A 20,425-nucleotide genomic window follows, 5' to 3' on the forward strand; every position below is an offset into this window, starting at 1 on the left:
TAAAACTTAATTTATACATCTATACTTGTTATATCCACTACGCATAAAATATGACTTCAAATTATATGAAATGGGTAGAAAAACTAGACTAAAATTAATAAATGAAACAGTTTCATTCGGTATCTCAAGTGTAAGAGAGCAGGAGTTCAAAACTTCAGTGCCAAAAACTAAGTCTTACTGCTGAACAGAATACATGAAAAAGTAATTTATCAACCTGTTATGAAATTCTGTGGTAACCTGCTTCCAAGTTCAGTGTATTTTCTTGAAGGAGCTGTAAAACACAAGGTATTTTTCATAATCTGGATTGGTTTATTTTTACGCATTCAGGTGGGATATTCAATTAACACATTCAATCTAAAGGACTATTTTGCCCATGATAAACTACTTACATCTTAATAAACAATATTCAATACTGTAAAACGTTTTGGACAAGGATAGATGTTTATCCAACTAACCTCCTACTAAAATTATATAAAATCACTAAATCTGAATCTATCTTTTCATCAAGTTCTGCAGAAGATTTTAATAATACACTTTCTTTCCCCTGTGTTTCACTGATATAACTGCAGCAAAAATTGAATTCTAACATGTAGATTTTATTAGGAATACAGTACTAGCATTTTTAACTATGGGTATTCTCATCCCTCCTCACGACTTAGGCAGATGCATCCAATTAATGATGAATCATTCTACATAAATTTCCTGTTTAGAACATACTGGCAATACCAGCATAACAACCTACAGAGCTCAAAATGGGGAAGAGAAACTCACTTGGTCACACATCATCACCATTTTTGTTTATAGACCCCCAAAAGGTGTTTTTTACGTGGGGTGTGGGTGTCCCAAGAAAGAAATTGTTCACTTCAGATTCCTAGATGAACTATCATTATGCTGTTTTGAAGAAACTACATTATTGTATGCAGAAAGAGATGTATATGCTACGCATTGTATACAATATACAACTAGAGATCACTACTAGAATTAAGGAAAATTTGATTTATCATGATCCTAAGCACTACTCAGCATATTTGTAATAAAATCACGCATGAAGGAAATTGAGGATATTTTGATCACTAAGGACCACGGCATTTAAAGAACAGCTGTTCCTCTGTACCATTTTACTCACTGAAAGTTGGGCCACAATTCCACAGAAGGTGCTGAAAAAGATAAGAATGAACTAGACAAACAACCTGGTTCTGTTTATCCATGCTGTATCTTCAGAATAACTGAAGAAAAGTGCCTCTCAGTGTCAAAGTAAAAGTCAGAAGAATATCTGCCTCTATCCTCAATTGAAAATTTTGGTCAAGTTCCACTTTCTGAAGTGGAGAGTCCATTCTCATTCTACCTACTTTGTTGATTAATTTTTGCCTTCCCTGAAGAAGTTTTTTTTCTCTTTCAGGAATTGTCGTATCTTCTGCAGGACCCTATTGCCCACATAATTTTTGCCTTCCCTGAAGAAGTTTTTTTTCCTCTTTCAGGAATTGTCGTATCTTCTGCAGGACCCTATTGCCCACATACTGCTGGATCAAGCTGTAACGTCCTAGTTTCTGATCCCTCCTAGGGAGGCCTGTGGAGCTCCAAACTCTGAAAGTTCATAGATGTTTCAAAGGTGCTTCTTTTATTCCTCAAATGCTCTCCTCTGGAAGCTCTGTAGTTGAAAAGACTAACACCATGAAGGAAACGGATCACAGGTAACCTTTTCTTTTTTTAAATAATGATTGATAGAAGGGAACAACTTTTTTGTACCTTCAGATATGAACTTTACACTTCAGTGGTCATACCTGAAATTTGTTTTTGGTTGTGTGGTGTTGTTTTGCTTTTTTTGTTTTGTGGGGTTTTTTTTGTTTTGTTTTAAAAAACAACAGAGAACACGTTTGGTGCCATAGACATGAAAAAGGTTCCCCATGAAAGGTAATAAAATCCAATATGCCACTAAATAGATTTTTTTTTTTAAAACAACTGATGATCTCACAAGAATTTTTGAAAAATAGGTTGGTATATAGTTTCATTTCTCTCATCTTGAAAGTTACTAAACTATCCTCTGAATAGCCTAATATAAACTTCCACAGCATGTGGCCATTGCTTAAATACTGCACTGAAAATATTTCAGTTCCCTTTAATTTGCATCACTTTTCATATATTTTGACTTCAGCTTTCAGAGTTAGAATACAGTGATGGGAATCTTCTAAGCATTTTTAAAGGTATGCAAGAGTACAGCACTATTTGATTTGTGAGAATGGAAAAATCTATGAGCAACAAAGACTACTTTTTTGGCTATCACCTTCTTCCTAGTCTTTGGGGGTAATTTTCCGTACAAGCTTATCATTCTTGTTCAGGCACTGAAAAGTGTACACTTAAATGAAACACTCTCCAGTGCAGGGGACACGTTGTTTTTCCTCCAGTCTGGCTCACTAATGGTTAAGATTTTAAGGCTTTTAACCTTCAACCAGAGAAATTGCTTTGAATTTTATTATAAGCTTCTTCTCATTGACCATTTTGATTGCTGAGGTTTTAAAGGACACAACCAGAAACATTCCAGACCATATAATAAAAAAACCCAACACAATAAAGGTAACTTGGTCTTTCAGAAGTTTGTAAGGACTCCAGGAGATGAGCAGTTGATTTCTTCAAGCTGAGCAGAGAAAAGCATGAAATGAACTTCAGCTTGCAACAAACTAGTGAGACATGTAAGAAAGAACATGTCCCATTTTAATATTACTTAATACTGGGATTGACAAGGCATTTTAACAGCAAAGAGGAAGATCCTGCAATGGAGGAAAGCCTCAAATCTAAAGTGATCTGGAGGCACCAATTATTTTAAGTGATGACAGTTTTAGAGGTCTACACATGCCAGAATGTAGTTTCTATTTTAAAGCACTATAAACAGTCTATTGTAACTGAGTGGAACAAAATTCCATTGATTCTTCAGAAAATAAACTTAAGAAAACTCTTAGAAAAAACAAGTAGAAAGCTTGCTACTAGCTCTAGTGATAAACTTATTAGTTTTCACTCTATGCAAAGGAAATGGAACAATATTAAGGTGAATGAATTTAGGTGTAGATCAAAAAATGAAGGATTATGCTGCCAGGGAGTGAAGGATTATCATCACTTACCTCCCTCATCCAGAAGCTTCCCACTCAGGGGCTGGGATGTATCTGAAGAGTAACATGTAATGGAAATTTGTAGCATTAAATTAACTGCAGCTGATTGGAAGCACCTGATGGAGAAGAGGTGAGAATACCTGCTGTTTTAGACGTGTGAATAGGATAATCCCCAAATCTGACTTTCTGGTCTTCTGCCCTGACATTAACTATTAAGGTTAAAATTTGTCTGAACACTGAAAAAAATACTGTAATAGTCAGTTACAATAAGCTACTGGAGAGTAGTTTTTCCAGACCAATAAAAAAAAAAAGGCTCAAGTTATGGTTTTTAACTGAAACCATAGCCTCATGACACCACTAGTCAAATAACCAGGCAATACACTTAGCATCAAAAGGAGGTACAAGTTTTCATTGATCAGTACAGTGACACAGCCAAAAAACCCAAAACAAATCAAAGCACACCTATCATCTCCTCAGTAGACTATTTAAATATGTAAGTCAAGGCTACAGAAAACAAAATCTTACCTAGTAAGTGTGTACTCCCTGAGTCCTGAATGCAGGTTCATGGCGGAAAAAGTACCTATGCATCCACGCAATCGTTTATCTCGACCAATCTTCCACGTTACAAACAGTGGGCTGTTTTAGGGAAGAAAAAAAGACATGATCACAGAAGCAATATTGACAGTCAGTGTGAAATTTCAGCAACAGCGCCCTTCCATTTCAGGCAATGGGGGGCCAAATCTCTAAAATAACTGTATCTGAGCAGGCCATAGTATTTAGAAATGTCCTTTGCAATTATTTTGACTGTTCCAGAAATGTTGCTCATGTGATGAAATAGAAAATAAGATTACTGGAATAGTTAATGGACAGAATGCAACTGCTTGGTAACAGATATGATATGCTCAGTGTCCCTCACTGTTACCCATTAGCCTTCTCCGGTGAATGGGAAAAGCCTCGCCTTAGACATCTGTACATAAGGAACCCTTTACAGAAGGGAAAAATACCCCTGTCACACTAGGTACCCCTCCACCTGAACACAAATTCTTTGGTACTTAACACTGCTGGCAAGAAACTACCAGAAATCCTTGGAAGACAAGAAAACTTAGGAACACCCTCCAAACTTAAAGAACTGCCTGAGGAAAGGATATTTTCTCCATGAATCCCAAGTTAGAGTAAGAATCTCAAAAATGACCAGGAGTGGAGCAAAATCTCTAGTAAGTTGAACATGTCTCGATTATACGACTGTGACAGTTACAAAGAAACACCTCTACTGTCAAACAACTTTGTACCAATCTGTGCACTAACAAGGAAGAGATAAACCATACAACTAAAGTTTTCCTTGCAGTTCTAGAGCATTGCATAATACACAAGAAACAGAAAACTACAGAAACTTGAATTTCTCAAGGGAGTGCACAAGGCTCCTGGATACCCAGTCCTCTCCACTCTAACAAAGATTTCTAATCCTGAGATGAACAGGGACGTATAGAGAAGAAAAGCATATAAAATTTACTCTTTTTCCAGAAAGGAGACAAATCAAAGTGGATTACATAAACAAGAGTGCACCTTCCCTTACTGTTAGGCTTAAAAAGAAAAATTTTAAAAAGGCATTTCAGTTAAACAACTTGACACAGAGTATTCTTGATCACAAATAGGTTCACATTTCTGCAGAACAAGCACCTCACCCTCCCCTCCCCCCCCACCTGCAGAGCACCTCCCCCTTAAATCCTGAAATAAATCTGGTGTTAATTTTTCTGGAAAGTCATAGGCCATTCAGGCATAAATATATATCATTCTTGCTATGAAGACTACAGCCACGCTGCACTAAAGCTGACAGAAGCAAGACGCATCTCTGGCATTTCGAGCACCTGCGACCTCCACACGCACACTTAAGGATGCACAACTGATTTCTCTCCAAAGCTTTTTGATCAGGCACTGCTCTTCAGCATTATACACATGTACAAACCATTGTGCTGAATTAATCTTGATTTTCTTTATAGCTGTCTACTACACAGTATCCTACTATATAGTTCATAGCCATTGCTATGAAGATCAAGAAGCCTAACATGAGGTAACCTACCTCAGGTTACATCTGAGAAGCAGGAGATTACAAAGCAAACATAATTACCACATGTGCCTTTAAGGAGGGGAGCAGATCCAGAAGAACAGATGCAGTCAAAAATTCACAAAAAGTCAAGTTGGCTTCTTCAAAAAATAAGAATCATCTTCTGTTACTACTATCAGCTGCAAATAATGAGCAGATTTACAACAGTGCACTGTAAGATTAACAATGCTACACTGCAAGACAACCTTTGATAAGTATATCTTGTCTGACTCCTCATCTGAAAGATCAGTAAAAATATAATCTGCAAGTTTCTCTGTATTTTGCGAAACAGAACCTCCCTTTCTAGCTATGCTGAGATTCTTAAAATATACTAAGGCTAAGAGCTTTATGAGATGAGCAGATCAGTCGCTGCACAACTGCATGAATCACTGCACAGCGTAACAGAGATGGATGTAACTGTTACTGGGGGTGTATACATAGGTATGTGGGTGGTTTTGGACTCTCAAGGTATCCTTTTCTCCTTCCATCCCATTCGCTTTGTCTGGTGTGTCACAAGATATTCATCATGAGATGGCAGAAATGGACATGCCTCTCAGTCTCTACAGCACCAATGCAGCAGCACCTAGTCCTCTCATAACTTTCCAAAACCTGTTGTTATCGCCTGCTGGTAGAGCAGCTTCCTCCTTATTTGATTAAACTGGACAAGTTCCCTTCTTTCAATGATGATGAATGGAAGAGGAAGCTGAAGTCATACCTTTCTTTTGGATTTGGATTTCCTTTTCTTTCTTTTTGCCCCCCTCTCCCCCGCCTTTTCTTTTTTTTTTTTTTTTTTAAGTTGTTTGAGAAAAACTGAAGAGCGTAAAGCCAGAAGGAACTACTACCTAACATTTAGTAGAATGCAGGTTATTACGGTATTCTCCATTTAAATCAACAAGTGGCATTTTACCAGCATTTTCAAGAAAGGTATCCCAGTTCCCCTAAATGGTATCAGCAAAATTATTAGATCGCAATGGCACTGAAGACACTCTCTCCCCTTGCACAGAAACAAGCCTGAGTAAGATTCACATTGGACTTTAGGATTATTCTCTTGACCTTTATCTTTGGATTATGAGATTTATTAGCTGTAATACACTTAGCGGAGGGCTATAATTCAGGGAAACATATACACATTTACTTTCTTGTCAAAATAGAATTCCTTCTAGGATGCATTGTTACTGCTATTTTAAAAGGACAATAGAAGAAAACATCCAGAGACCATCACTAAATGTCAAATAGATTACTGAAACATTTGCATATGCTTTGAAGGTCCTTGTCAATGAGTACCAACAGAAAAAGTAAAGGTTATATACATATATTTTTGTACTAGTGGCAGTAGTAGTCTAAACATACCATTCGGACTAAATTTAAACCTCTGTCCATTGGGTAAATGAACCACCACTGGCAGCCATACATGCTGTACATCACAAAATCTGACTAAAGATGTTTTTCCAACCTTTCAACTTCTGTATTCCTGCACACTTGCCTCCCTGTTCCCCAGGAGCCACTAAAGGTATCAGCATGTCTACACAGAAGATATAAGCCTACTGAACAGAATTACTTTTCTTAATTACCATCACAGATGTCTTCAAATTGTAATATGGACCAAAGGTTAGAGCAGTCAGTGACCCAAGAGGATTCTAACTCTTAAGATTCAAGAAATAAGGCTGAAAGGGACCTTTAGGGCTCCTGCTATCTTAAGGAATAATTATATAATTCTGTTCATAAATGATCCACATTCTCCATCTTAAAAATTGCTAGAAAATAATGGGGACAAAACCCCTAAAATGAAAAATTAGAAGGTTGCCTCAAAACTTCACTGAAGTTCAGAACCTCTGGAAACATTCTGATTTCCTGCCAAAATGTTTTCCCAGTCAGCTTATACCTAGCTATTCTTGTGCCAACATTGTCCTTTAGTTTAAATAGTTCTTTTCCCTTCCCGGTTATTATTCCCCAAAGTATTTATAGAAAGAGTTTGTATGCCTCTTCAGACTTCACTTTGCTGAGCTAAATGGGTTGTGTTCATTCAGTTTGCTCTCAAAGGGGATCTTTCCATTCTGACCATCACAGCTCTCCTCTACAACTTTTTCCAGTTTAAATTCGCCTTCTTGAACATCAGTGTCCAGAACTGTACGCAGAATTACAGAGGAGGGTCTCGCACCTGCATTAATGCTTCCATTTCTGAACTAGAAACACTGACTGCTACATTTTAGGATTAACTCTCACAGCCTAATACAAAGTCCGAGTCTGCCATTCAAAACTTTAAAGAGCATTTCCAGTCTTACACTAAACAAAGACAATAGGAAAACTGCTCATAGAACCTAGACAAGCTATGCAGACAAAAGAATTTGTTTCTTTCTAGTGATGTTCTTTTGCTTTTTATTGGCACTCTTGGTTTCAGCTGCTTGCCTATTTTCTCCAAGCCTGCAATGCTTTTCTTGTGTTTTAAAGCCAATAACCCACAAATAAACTTTCCATCTAACATAACTGCAAATCTGAGATCTGAGGCTAAGTGTCAAACTCCACAGATATCGATGTCAAGAACAGCTAAGTAAATATGTACATTTTCAACTTGAAAAAAATCCTTATTTTCATCTGTTATCTGGGGTTTTTTTTAGAATAAAAAGGAGGGGTTTTTTGAGCAACACATTGTTAGACCTAAAATGAAAATTTGCACCTCCGGGCACTTGAAAGAAAACAAAAGAGAACAATAGAAAAGAAAATCTTCAGTAAAAAGCAAAAGAGGCAGCAGATGTGATACTAGGAGTCCCTTTTATCCAATGACGTACAGCAAGGATATGCATCGCATGCTGGAGATCCGAGTGCTCTTTTTGCCTAAAGAAGTTTGAACCCCCATATCCCACAAGAGTGGGAGAGCATATTGGGGTGGAGTGCACTCACCTTTCTGACTCTGGCTCCCTCTTGACCTAGGATGAAAGCTGGGGTTTTTTTGTTGTTGTTTGTTTGTTTTTTAAAAAAACATTCACCTAACCAGATGCTGCGCTTCCCTGGGAGGGCTCTATCAATCAGCTTCAAGTAGTTCTCTTACTCAATTTAGGGTGAAGCATCTTATTAAAAAGCAAAACAGCTCCGAGCTTGGGAGTGAGCCCTCTTGAACCAAGAGACTCGGAAATTTACTCGTCTGATGGGTTACCCAGCTTCTCGTGGTGCCAGGTGACATACCCTGCTGACAGTGTTACAACAGGAATTATGCAGAGCACCCCGAATACTCAGTAGCTGAAAGTTGGTCGAAGATGTTTCAAACTGTACAGAAGCAGAAGAAGGGACCAAATCCAGACCCTTAGAAGCATCTGTAAATATCTTAATCATTCTTCTTTCATAAGGGTCTGTATTTTGTAATTTTTTGTTTGTGAGCCACACACTGAAAAAATATTTCCATATAAACTATGTACAGGTGCCACAGCAAATTCACAAGCAACCTGAAGACTATAAACTTTCCATCCAGCCGTTGCCTAATTTACTATTTATTGAAAAGTCTTGCCCAGCTCTAATCTAAATAGCAGGCAACTGTTTCAGTTATTTGCTGTTAGAGGTTGTCAGGCACAACTCCATGAAAACCAGCTGATCATATATATTGTTTTTCCCTACTTTCAGTTGCAAAACTGAATTAAAGAGACAGTTGCAACACAGTAAAAGTTTAAACTACTATTGCTTCCTTATATACAATTGCTGTAACCAAAAGGGGCATACATACATAGTCTGTCTCTTTGACAGATTACTGAAATATATGCATGTATCCAACACCCTAAACACTGACCTTAAAGGCTAGCCAGAAAATGTGTGGCCGAAGCACAGGAGCATGGGTCACCCGATCAGAGTGCTGCCCCATGTGTCACTTCAGCTACTATTACACTATTTTCATTAATGAAGAAACTAGGACAGCCCTGTACTTGAGCATTAATTTGTTACAACTTCTGGAGAATTAGAGCACTTCACATGAAGGTCACAAGGTATGCTTGCTATATGTTACTGAAAATATTTAGACTGAAAGCAAAGTGTGCAAGCTATTTTAGTAATCAGTCAGCTATCACAGTAAGAGTCAGCATGCCAATAACTTACACTGACATCATGCAGAAAGCACTGTTAAAAATATCCTCTTTTAATATAAAGTAGCACTGGATACAAGCTGCCTTTTATTTACCAGTACATTTAATAAAAAAGTGAAGAGATTCTTTAAGTTGGGGTGTGGGGGAGAAGGCAAGAAGTAGGAATACATTGGTCTTTTCCTGGTACCATCACAAGCAGTATGAAAAGTTTCTCTTCCTTGTTATGGATAGGGAGGAAAAGAAAGAGGAGGAAGGTGGGAAGAATAGGGGAAAGGAAGGGTAACAGATCAAGAATATTCCTCTACTTTTATAAAAGATGAGCAAGAACTTTTTTGGTTTCACTTGAAGACTTCCAAGCAATAAAAAAAACTTGTAGCACTTTGAAGTGAAAAGGATTAAACTTGATGAACTGAGAGGTAAAATGATATTTAGACAGACATTTTCATTATATTTATTTAACCTACCACCTTTTATAACCAGAGAAGGGAAGAAAGTCTCTATAGCCCTAATGTTACTTGACACCCCGTAGGATCAGACACTTTGAAAAGTCAGCAAACTCATCCCTCTGAAAGACCAGAGTGCTTCCACTTCAGCTCCGACAATTTCCAAGCTACAACACGCCCAGAAAGTACTCTAAACAAGCAAAGTTGCAATGGCAGTGTTTTCATTTTTGTTTTACACAAGCTATTGTTCCTAGATTCTAGAAATTTTAACATTTTTATTTTTTAACATAAAGCTTACTCTATTTTATTTGGGATTGTGCTATACCTTCAAATAATGCTAAACTCTCACGTAATACTGTTTCAAGCTAGAAGCATCTAGAGAAAGAGAAATTAAACTTTATCATTAGAACAGTATGCTGCGATCCTCGCACAAGCATTGCCAGCCTTATTCAGAATCACAGAAGGCAGCCTCCCTGCTAACTGATGCACTCTAAACTTTGTTATACTCCAGGCATTTCCAGATGTCACAATTCAGTGAGCTAATTCACATTACTCAATATAGAGAATACAGCTTAGTAATGAAGGAGACAGAACATGTACACTGATAGCTTTATCAAGGGCATCTGTACGTACGCTCCAAGGCACAGGAGGGGGGCAGATATGTTGAAAGTATCTACTTTGTGATGAAAGGGGAAACCTGATGGATGATATTATGGAGCTGGTCAACAACAACAAAATCTGGTGAGTGCCTTGCTGCAACAGTCATACAAGCACACAACGTGGTGCGAGGATATTTTAGCTTACCAGATACATTCTGGAAAAAAATCTGGTAAGACACAAGAAAGTCAAGACAAGAGTTCATGAACCTCCAAAGGGGAATAAGGGAGAAGGGCAACACCCGCCTCCCCCCTCCCCCCTCCCCCCCCCCCCCCCAATTTATAAAGACAGAATTTGATAAATGTAGACAAATAACACATAAGATTTTCTGGAAGAGAAGAGAAGCAAGAAAAGGAAGAAAAAGTCAGTAGCTCCTCACAGGAAAGGAAACTTCCTCAAAGGAAATGGGTACAAGTGCAAAAAAGACCAACAATCACAGTAATAGATCCACTCCACTTGAAGAAATTGGAAATAAATCAGGTTATTGAAAAGACAGACAGAAAAACAGCAAAGCTCAAGAAAAAGACGCACAATAAGGACAATCAATTTGCAACACGATATATGAATATTAATGAGTATAAAGAAAAAACAACTATCATTTATGAGAAGAAAGAGAAAGACAAGGAAATTGTTGGCCAGCTACTTAACTCGGAGACTTAGGGTAACATCTGGAAACAGAAGATGTTAAGAAATCCAAACTGTAAAATGTTCTATTTAAAAAATCCTAATGGTAAGAAACATGAATGCTGGGACTGACTGCCTGGGAGGACGTACAGCTGCCATCATTAGTGTAATCTCAAAGGCCTCCAAAACCAGGCCAGTGTCAGGAATACTGTAAATACACTTGATTCTGCCCTTTAACAAGAGACAAGACCAAATGGCCTCCTGATGTTTACTGCAGACTCCTTTTCTGATTTTGTGTGATGCAATGTAAAAGAACAAAGGGACAATTCACACACGAAACTATCTGTTAAATTGTGGGAGAGACAATTGTCATTACAAACCTCCAGGATCAGGAGAAAAAAAAAAAAATCTGAGAAAAAACACATTCATCTTACACTTCTGTATGTTTCCTTCTACGTAGCAGTATTACAGAAGTGAGTAGAGAAAGAGATATGTAACATTAACCATATTCTAAAGATCAGAAAACATTAATTAATTTATTGCTTCAAAGAATGTAAGACTTAGCAGCTTCAGCGAGGTTCAAGGTGCTATTCAACATTTACTTGAGTGCATAAGCACTTTCTGAATGAAGAACAGAAGCCAGCTGCTTCAGCAACTTATCTGCAAGTTCAAAGTGGGCTCTGAAGTGAAAATTTAGAGTAGCCCATGGATGACATTTTTCCTATTCTGAAAGCCAATCTAAAAAGCCTTTTGGGGGAAAGGTAAGTATCATTTTTTTTCTAGAATTAGCTCACCTTAAAGACTTCAGTTTCTCCTTCAGTCCAGTTAGCCTAGATGCAAATAAAAAGCTAGTTTTTCCACTACAGTGCCTTTTAACACATATTTTGACATGAGTTAAAAAAGCGCTATTGCTCGGCTACTTTTACACAATTGGAAAAAGAATTAGCTACTGAGTAAAGTGTCTGAAATTCATTACCTTGCCTGTGTCCAATTACACACATATACACAAAAAACCCCAACTTACTAGGATAATGACTTCATCTAGCAAAATTCATAAAGACTGGAGCACGTAAAAAAACCCCATAGATTTCCCTGAACAGGAGGAAATTTATTGTATGATAACACTCTTCTTCCTTGTAGAAGATACGCTGAATTCTTAAAAACAGTCTGTATTGCATTACTCCTTCAACACATTTAGTCAATGAAGAAGGTTCGTTACTGCCAATACATGACGATCCAAAAACAATCGCCACAATCTACTGGCTTCAGAAGCCGGAAGTGAGATCTGCAATTTTTAAATTTAAAATACTATATAATTACTGAAAAAGTTATTAAATACTTCTGAGGGCACAGCATATTCTTTCAGTCATTCTCAGGACTAAATTATCAAATGAGCAACTCTTCCAACTACTGTATTTCAGAAACAAACATTTAGAGATTTCTTTCTTTACCCATATAAGAGACTTAGTATATTTGGTGGCTTTCCAGAAATTATTACATGCCCTAGAGAGATCAGCCTCACAATCAAAACCTGAGGTGCTAGGTGTGAATTTGTTAGCCAGTTCTGCTTAGCTAAGCAGCTAATCTTAAGGAAGGTCAGAAAGCAGCTACTGTTTTAAGAAAATCTAGTTTAAACAACAGCATAACCAGGGTTAAAAATAAGAGGACTGTTTACTGGTAGGTCATTTTCTAAAGTGAACCTACAACACCTCAATTAAGATTGCATTCAATATATTAAAATTCATTTTAAAAATGGACATAAATTCACAAATACAGCCAGATGATGTGGTTGTTCATTCAGCTGCAGGACCAGTGCTGCTGTTCTTGTATACTATATCAGACAGGCTGAGGCAACATGGGCAGCATTCCAGAAAAGAGAAGGTAAAAGTAACAATTTACAAGAGGCAGACGAGGACTTTTAGGTACGCCCAGATAGGACGCTCAGTCAGACCCTACTCTGTATTTACAAAGTCGTTCTTTTGCACCTTCTCCCTCCAACTCTTACAAGACAATCCATCAACTTCATGAAACAAATTGGGTTTCTATGACATATGTTCCCAAGTTTGCTGTTCACTTTGCTAAAATAAATATTTACATGTAACAAAATCCAGAACTACTCAGAAATCACACAAGTTGGTTATGTAGGCTTATTTAGCACTGCTAAAAAAAGATTCGAGTATTTACAGTTCCTCAGAGAAACAAAATCAACATTAAAAGTTACGTTCTACGCAAGCAGAGGATCGTGGCTCAGGACAAAACCGGTTTACCCACCTCTATACTCCAGACAGTTTTTAATGTTGCCAGCTCACAAGTGTGTTTGAAACTGAGCACAAGGACTTAGAGCACGACATAACTGCACTTTCAAGAAACAACCTTCAAAATCATAACATTCTCCATAGAGACACTCCTCAGGGCGCTACGGGTGGTAATGTCAGAGCACTCGGTCTGCAGCACCACAGGGCACCTGGAAATTCCTCAGGATGGCACCTTCCATACAGGTCATCCAATTACTCGCTTCATTGCTCAGGGTTACTGATGCATCTTTAAGTCTATATATCTTGTTTTAGGGTGAATTTTCCTCTAAAATGGAATGATTCTTCCCCAAATTCCCATAATGACAACCTCAAGTGGGTATAAATTGAGTTTGTATGAGGGACTGTTTTGTCATGGTGTCTGCACAGACAAACTGCTGAGTATGCGTACACTAACCAAGAGGACATACCGGTTAATCAGGTCATACTGCTTCAAATTACAATGCTTCAACAATGTTCCAACTGCAATTCTTGTCCACCACAAACCCAAGATCATCAAGCAGTTTTATATCTCAATCAGCAGATACCAGGTTTATACATCTGGAAAGCTGCTAAATCATTAAGTTAAATTAAGTCATCTAGAATTGATTATCTTTAGAACATCAATCCCTAGGGTTGTACTTTAGCCACTAAAGCCATTTGTATTTCCAAGATATTAAGATCAAGTTTAAGTGAGGATCCAACACAGATCCTATGCAGTTAGGCCAAAAATGGCATAGGCATGGCTAGAGTTTAAAAAAAAAGAAAAAAAAAACACCACAAAAAAACCCCAAACCATAAAAATATTTCTAGCCCATACAGCTGTGGAGACAGCTTTCCAAGTATGACCCAAGTATTAGCCAATGCAATATCACAAGGTTATTCCAGCACATTGGCTGCCGATCTTAGCAACAGCACTGTTAACACAATGTTTACTATTTCTTGTCAGAATCATGCATGCAACAGGGAAACCATTAGTCATTTCAGATTTAAAATACTCTTTGCAACGATGAAGAACAGTGGCATGAAGCCGTCACCCACATAAAAGAGGGAGGGGAGGACATGATTTGAGAGTAGACATGAGGAAGAAAAAAAGCAAGAAGTAAAACGGAAAATTCATAGCTCCTCCAGAAGACTGTGGAAGTGAAGGAACAGTGGGGAAGAGAAGAGTGTTCTCATCTTCCTCTGAATGCCAAGCACAACGAGCCTGCTAGTCTTAAATAATAAAAGCTAACAACATAAAAAGGAACTACCAGAATAGGGCAAGGGGTTACATCCTCTTTAAAACACAGCAATTGTGATGCCAAGGCTCCTCACCAGGGTATTATCACAGTATTTTCTGTGACCGTGCAGGCCATGATCCCCGGCTCTTCCATATTTACCTCTGACTAGTCGGTTTAGCCTTCTATCTTGCAAACTTCTGCTAATCCTATTCAAGTCCTGACCAGCAAGGTAAACATATGAACGTGCTCCTCAAAACCAACCAACCAAATATCTCTATTTCAACACCAAAAATCACTAAAGACAATAAATAATCAGCTTTGCTTTTTTTAAAAGGCTTATTGTTTTATACATTTTTTTTTTCCATTAAAGGTGCCCACAAGTCTCTCAGCACATGCAGCTTGAAGACAGACACCCCTCAGCTACTGCCAGGCACGCATGCTTATCCGAGCAGTACAACGTCATACCTGTGAAAGCAGATAGGATGGCTCTGCTCTTAGCCTAGTTGATTCTGGCTCTTATTAAGCACTAGATCATCTCCTTTCCCATTTCTGTCCTCCCTCCATCTTTTTCATACTTAATCTATCTCCCTTTGTGACCAGCTTTTGAAAAGGGGGAGAAGAAATGAAGTAATACTCAAGTTATTGCATTCCCCATGCCCATTACAAGTCAGCGAGGGTTGAGGCCTTTCTCCCTAAATGGGTCACTATTTGCTTTCATAAATTCTGGAGCATTCAGCATGTTCCCAAAACCTCAGTAAAAAGTTATGAGAAAGCGGATTTTGAATTTTGGAATGCAAACACGAAGACTTAACTCCTCTTATCAAAATAATGCTTAATCTTTCAAGACAGTACACACGCTTATTAAACACATCCAGAGTAAGGACTGTACCTCCAGATAAACTTTTGCTCTAATGTCAAAAGCAACCAAGAACAAGTGTCAATGTATTCTAGGTTATTAAGACACAATAATTTGTAACATTTAATAAAATTATATAACAATATGTATATTTACATTATAAAACTGTTCACATTTACGCTGACCTACTTAAGCAAATTGTTTTTCCCAATTGCACAATTATGAACCAGAGCAGAAAAATCAGACTTTATGAAGTTAATAAATCAATTCAGTGTCGTTACAAATTATTAATGTTATTACTTCAGAGTCTGCAGTCACCTGATTGTTACTTTCTATGGGGCATATTTAAATATTTCTAAGAAATATAATTTTGTTTCCCAATACTTTTATTATTAGTCATACAATATACTTCTTTTAATCAACTCAAACTAACTTCAGATTATACATTGAAACTATTGGTTTGTTAACAAAAAATATTCACAAAAACTATTAAAGCAAAGCTGGTATTTTCTTCCTGGCTATTCCTACCTTTCTCATACCCCAGAAGACGTTAAATGATTTTATGTTCCCTTTTGTAGCAGTAGACAGAAAAAACAGGGAAATACTGCATTTGATCCAATAAGTAGTTTGCATCAAGCAACTCTGGCTACATTTTAAGTGTTTTGAACTGGATAAGGTCCCAGCCAAAGTCACCTCCCCACCCAATTTTCAAAGAAAGTGAGCAACTTAAAACCACATGCTGCTCCCATATCTAAAAATGAGCTCAGAACCCATGTACCCCATGTTCAAGTGTAGTCAGATTAACAAACATGTTAACAAATTAACAAGTGTTCACATTAACAAGCACTTAAAAGGACTGGCACTACCCATCCTCCCCTAGTAATGCCATCCCCCAGTCTCCTCTCGAGGAGGAGCAAGTAGACCTGAATTAGAGATACTAATGTCAAAGAAAAACATTTTAAAGGATGCAACACAGTCACCCTAAAAACATATAATTGGAAGCTTTGCAAGTCAAAGTTGAAACAATTTCAGTACCACCAAAGATCTCATGTATAGTTTATGATCATTCTACTTACAAACTGGAATTGAGACAAAATATTTCCAGTGAAAGCATTTTCCTTCGAATAGTCATTTTTTTACAGTTAATGCTTTGAAAGGATTCAGCAGAACCCTCTCCTAAAATTCCATAAAGTAAAATATATCCAAAACCAAATGTTTTTAAAACATTTTGGATGTAGTGTTCTTAAAAGCTGCATAAGGTCCCCAGAACTTCTACCCCGTAAAAGAATAGTGAAGACAATGCTAAAGAGATCAGCTAAGAATAGCTCCAGCTCCTAGATTCCTTCTTTCCTTAGAAGTCACTAGCAACAATGCAGCAAACATTAGTTTTGAGATGCTAGTATAACGTTTCCCCTTCTACCACTAGGAGGATGATTCAGGCATACAATTAGTTTTGAAAGCTGATAAAGAAAAAGCATTCTCTAGGCACTAACAGTCTGGAAGTTTAGCGCCACAGCACCATTTGCATTATTCTAAGAGAGCAAGCAATTCCATGCTCACAAGTAGTTGTTGCATATTAACTACAAACCAAGAGCCAGAGAATATTGTTTTGCATAGATTTCAGACAGCAGCTTAACACACAACTCCTACCTTTAGAGTCTACACATACTACCTTAAAAGAAAGTCTGTTCTCATTGCCAACGAAGATACTGAATTTTTCCTTCTGACTACTTGACAGTTTTACCCAAACTGCCAGTGACGCTGGGGATGCTGGGTTCTCCAATAAACTGGTTTTTTGTTCTGCTGAAATATTACCTGAAGCAGTTAGTCAAGATATCAGTGAAAACCACGAGTTGTAGTTATTAGAAGGTCAACAAAATTTTATCAGAGCTATAACTGGGATTCTCCTGCTACAGATGAATCATAACTTATGTTTTAATGAATTTCAGCTAACTGTGAGACACGTTATTCCAAAGTATTAGATGAATGAGTAGAAGCAGGCAGAAATGTATGCAATTTGTTCTGGAAAATAACTTTGTTAATTAAATTCACACACTTTATACATGCAAGACACTAGACATACAGTCATAAAGGCATCTATTTGGACCTTTGAAATGCTTTTTGTTAGTTGCCAAATGCACGATGCATGCTGAGACATAAGCACCTAGGGGCACAACATAAACAGCTGAACAAAAAATTTATGCCAATAACTGAGAATTTGCCAACCCTGTGAGAAATTAACACACAGGAGTTTTCTGTTTAAGTGGAACTTAGTTCAAAGGAATGAGAAATATTTAAAGAAACCTAAGAAAAAACTGGAACTACACAGAATTTTTTTGATAGCAGTAATATGTTACAAAACTTATACGCCAAGGTATCAGCTGACAGGAGAGACTGCAATTCAGCCAAACATTCAAAACTATTGCTTTAAAAATCATTGATCCTTCTTCATGTTAAACTACATATTCTAAAGGTCCACTGCATAACAGTAGCTTTCAAGAGACTTTTCAAGAAACACTAGGAACTATACAGTAACAAGATATATTAGAGTAAACTTGAATATTATTAAACTGCGTAACTTCGAAAATTTAATAAACGTTCAATTATTTTCGTACTGGTTTTAAGAAACTCATGATAATGTTGCAAGACGAGCTAAAAAACAAGACTCAGCAGAATTTGAATTTGCCCTCTAATTCAAACTTCACTAACTCTACAGCTGGAATAAATTAATCTTTTGGATCACAAGAATTTAAATCAATGCACTCTAGATTGCACTATTTGTACAGAACTTAGCCATGTAATTTAACCAATAAGACAACGGTTCAAAGGCAGACTAAATACAGTGCTGGAATTCAAGTCAAATGGAATTTGTATTTTTGTCACAGAAAAGACATACTAAAGACAGTGCTTTTAAGACTGACAAAGATGATTCAAAATCAGGGAGTTCTCACTGGTTTGAAAGTAATGTCTGCTATGGAGACTGGATGTTTTTAAGTAAGACAGACATCTGTCAGTCAGCATAGGTATAAAATACAGAGATATCATGCCTTCAGATGAACTAGATGATCTCTCAATGTCTTTCCATCCCGTAAATCACAAATGACTGCACAGATAGTTGAGTAACAGTGAAGTTCAGAGCTGTTGCTTAAATAAAAACAGCCTCACCCAACCTTCCCATCCCCAGATAGATAGCCTCCTTTCTTGTTCTGGAACAAATGTGTGATTGGGGAACTGATCTGGGTAAAAATATATCTCTCTCCTTTTTAACAGTTTAACTTAGACCAAGCTTGTTTCTCTGCTCTGTTTCACTGTGCAGGAGCACGTGCAGGGATTTCAGCTCAAAAAGAGAGGAAGAGGCAGAAGGGGCAGTGAAAAAGGGCAAGGGTGATGACCACTTACATCTGCACCCCACAAGAAGAAATGCATGCATTACAGCTTAAACAAAAAGTAACAGCAGTAAGATTTTTAAAGAAATATAATTACTTTTATTAGACCAGCCTATATTGCTGGAAAAAGCAGAGGAGCTTTCAGACACATTTCACACAGAACAAAACTGCTCATAATGTCAACACAACCACGCTAACCTTGAACAAGAAAAGGCAACAGAAAAGTGTGCTAGTGACACGCCAGATGACCAGTCACTGGTCTCTTTGGAAGATGGATAAACTGCAGTTAATGATGGAATGATGCAGTAACACATAAAGCCAGGGTATCTAGTTGAGGCCCCAATTTTTAGTACGCACCAGACATGCCTTAGTTACTCTCAGACGTCAAGATAACAGACAAAGCATCATTTTCTGAGCAAGTATACTGGTTACTACATACTGTCACTAGCCATACAATTAGACAACCAATAAACACAAAGACACTAGCTCTAGTATAGAAAATCACTGGAGGATACAGCAGGATCTTTACATGCTTCCCCTACTTTTATATTCTTCCAGTGGTATCTGCCATTGGCCATCCCTGGGAGACAACATAGAGGGCTAAGTGGATCCTCATTTGGGACATCAGTTCTTTCACTGTCTCTTACAAACACAAATTCACACAGATACAGAGATGCTGTCTACAATACATTAATTTTGCTTCCAAAAAATGCACTTTTTATATTTGAAACTGACAAGTTTAGGGTTATGCTTTCATTACAAGACAACAAATCTAAAAATTTTTTTAAAAACCCCCAAAACAAAAACAAACAAAACAAACAAACAAAACCCACGAAGCAAACACCGCCTCATATGAACCTCATCGGTAACTAGCAATGCCACTGAAAAAGGTGCTGTCACGTTGCCTACTTGTTTTCTTTTCCATGCTCCGTCGTGTCTTTTGCCATCTCAAGCATTCATGTGGTCATAAGTTGGGTCAGAGTTAATCTCTTAGAAACAATCCACCCTCCAGTTGATATTACTGAATCCTGTTGAACTAGGGATCCTCTTTGTAGCAGACAGACTTAAAGGAAGAAGCAGGCGGGGGTATCGGACGACTTTACTAGACACACAGCTAACTGTATGTGTGGCATTTGACAATCAGTTGGCATACCACCTGTCAGATGCAAAGGTAGCAACCTCACAGGGCATCTACATTGACTACTTGGTGATTCAGCAAAGAAAACAGTAGTCCACGGGATCCATGCTAGTAACAGTAGTGTATGGAAACACAGGATGGATACTCTGCAGAGCAAGCTCAGGTCATTGGGCAGAAGACTTACATTCAGGATTTTCACAGTGTTATTTTCTGAAATGCTGCCAGTTCCACATGCAAGGCCCGAGAGGGAGGCTGAGAGAGGAAGTCAATTATGTAGAGGGAAAGGATTTAGGCATGATGGGAACAGGAAGAACTTGTTAGGCATGCACGTTAGTCATGCTAGAGTCAGACAGACTGGCATGCTAATAAGAGTTTAGGAACTTCCAAACACTTCTACACTACTGCTAGAAATTTCGGAAGTAACACATGGGAAGCCCAAACACTTGGCCTCACCTGACACCCTCGAAGTAACAAGCATCGCCAGGACTTGGTGGAAGGAGGACAAATCAATACAGTATAATGCTGGGAGGCTACCAGCTTA

General features: G+C 37.8%; 1 protein-coding gene across 7 annotated transcripts in view; it reads right to left on the minus strand.

Annotated features, from left to right (window-relative positions):
- Positions 1 to 20,425, minus strand: part of AMMECR1 (AMMECR nuclear protein 1) — an 88,238-nt gene that overhangs the window by 47,960 nt on the left and 19,853 nt on the right. For 6 of the 7 annotated variants that reach the window (XR_012675614.1, XR_012675615.1, XM_075162441.1 and 3 more), the window contains exon 2: positions 3,627 to 3,737. Coding sequence is in view for 5 of the 7 variants with exons in the window: in XM_075162441.1 (XP_075018542.1) it covers positions 3,627 to 3,737 (111 nt within the window). In the remaining 2 variants the exon portion in view is untranslated. Of the gene's footprint in view, positions 1 to 214; positions 272 to 3,113; positions 3,218 to 3,626; positions 3,738 to 20,425 lie in introns of all 7 variants that reach the window. The other variant, XM_075162445.1, reaches the window with a different exon arrangement.

Source organism: Calonectris borealis, chromosome 13, assembly GCF_964195595.1.
Source record: "Calonectris borealis chromosome 13, bCalBor7.hap1.2, whole genome shotgun sequence".
Classification (NCBI taxonomy): domain Eukaryota; kingdom Metazoa; phylum Chordata; class Aves; order Procellariiformes; family Procellariidae; genus Calonectris; species Calonectris borealis.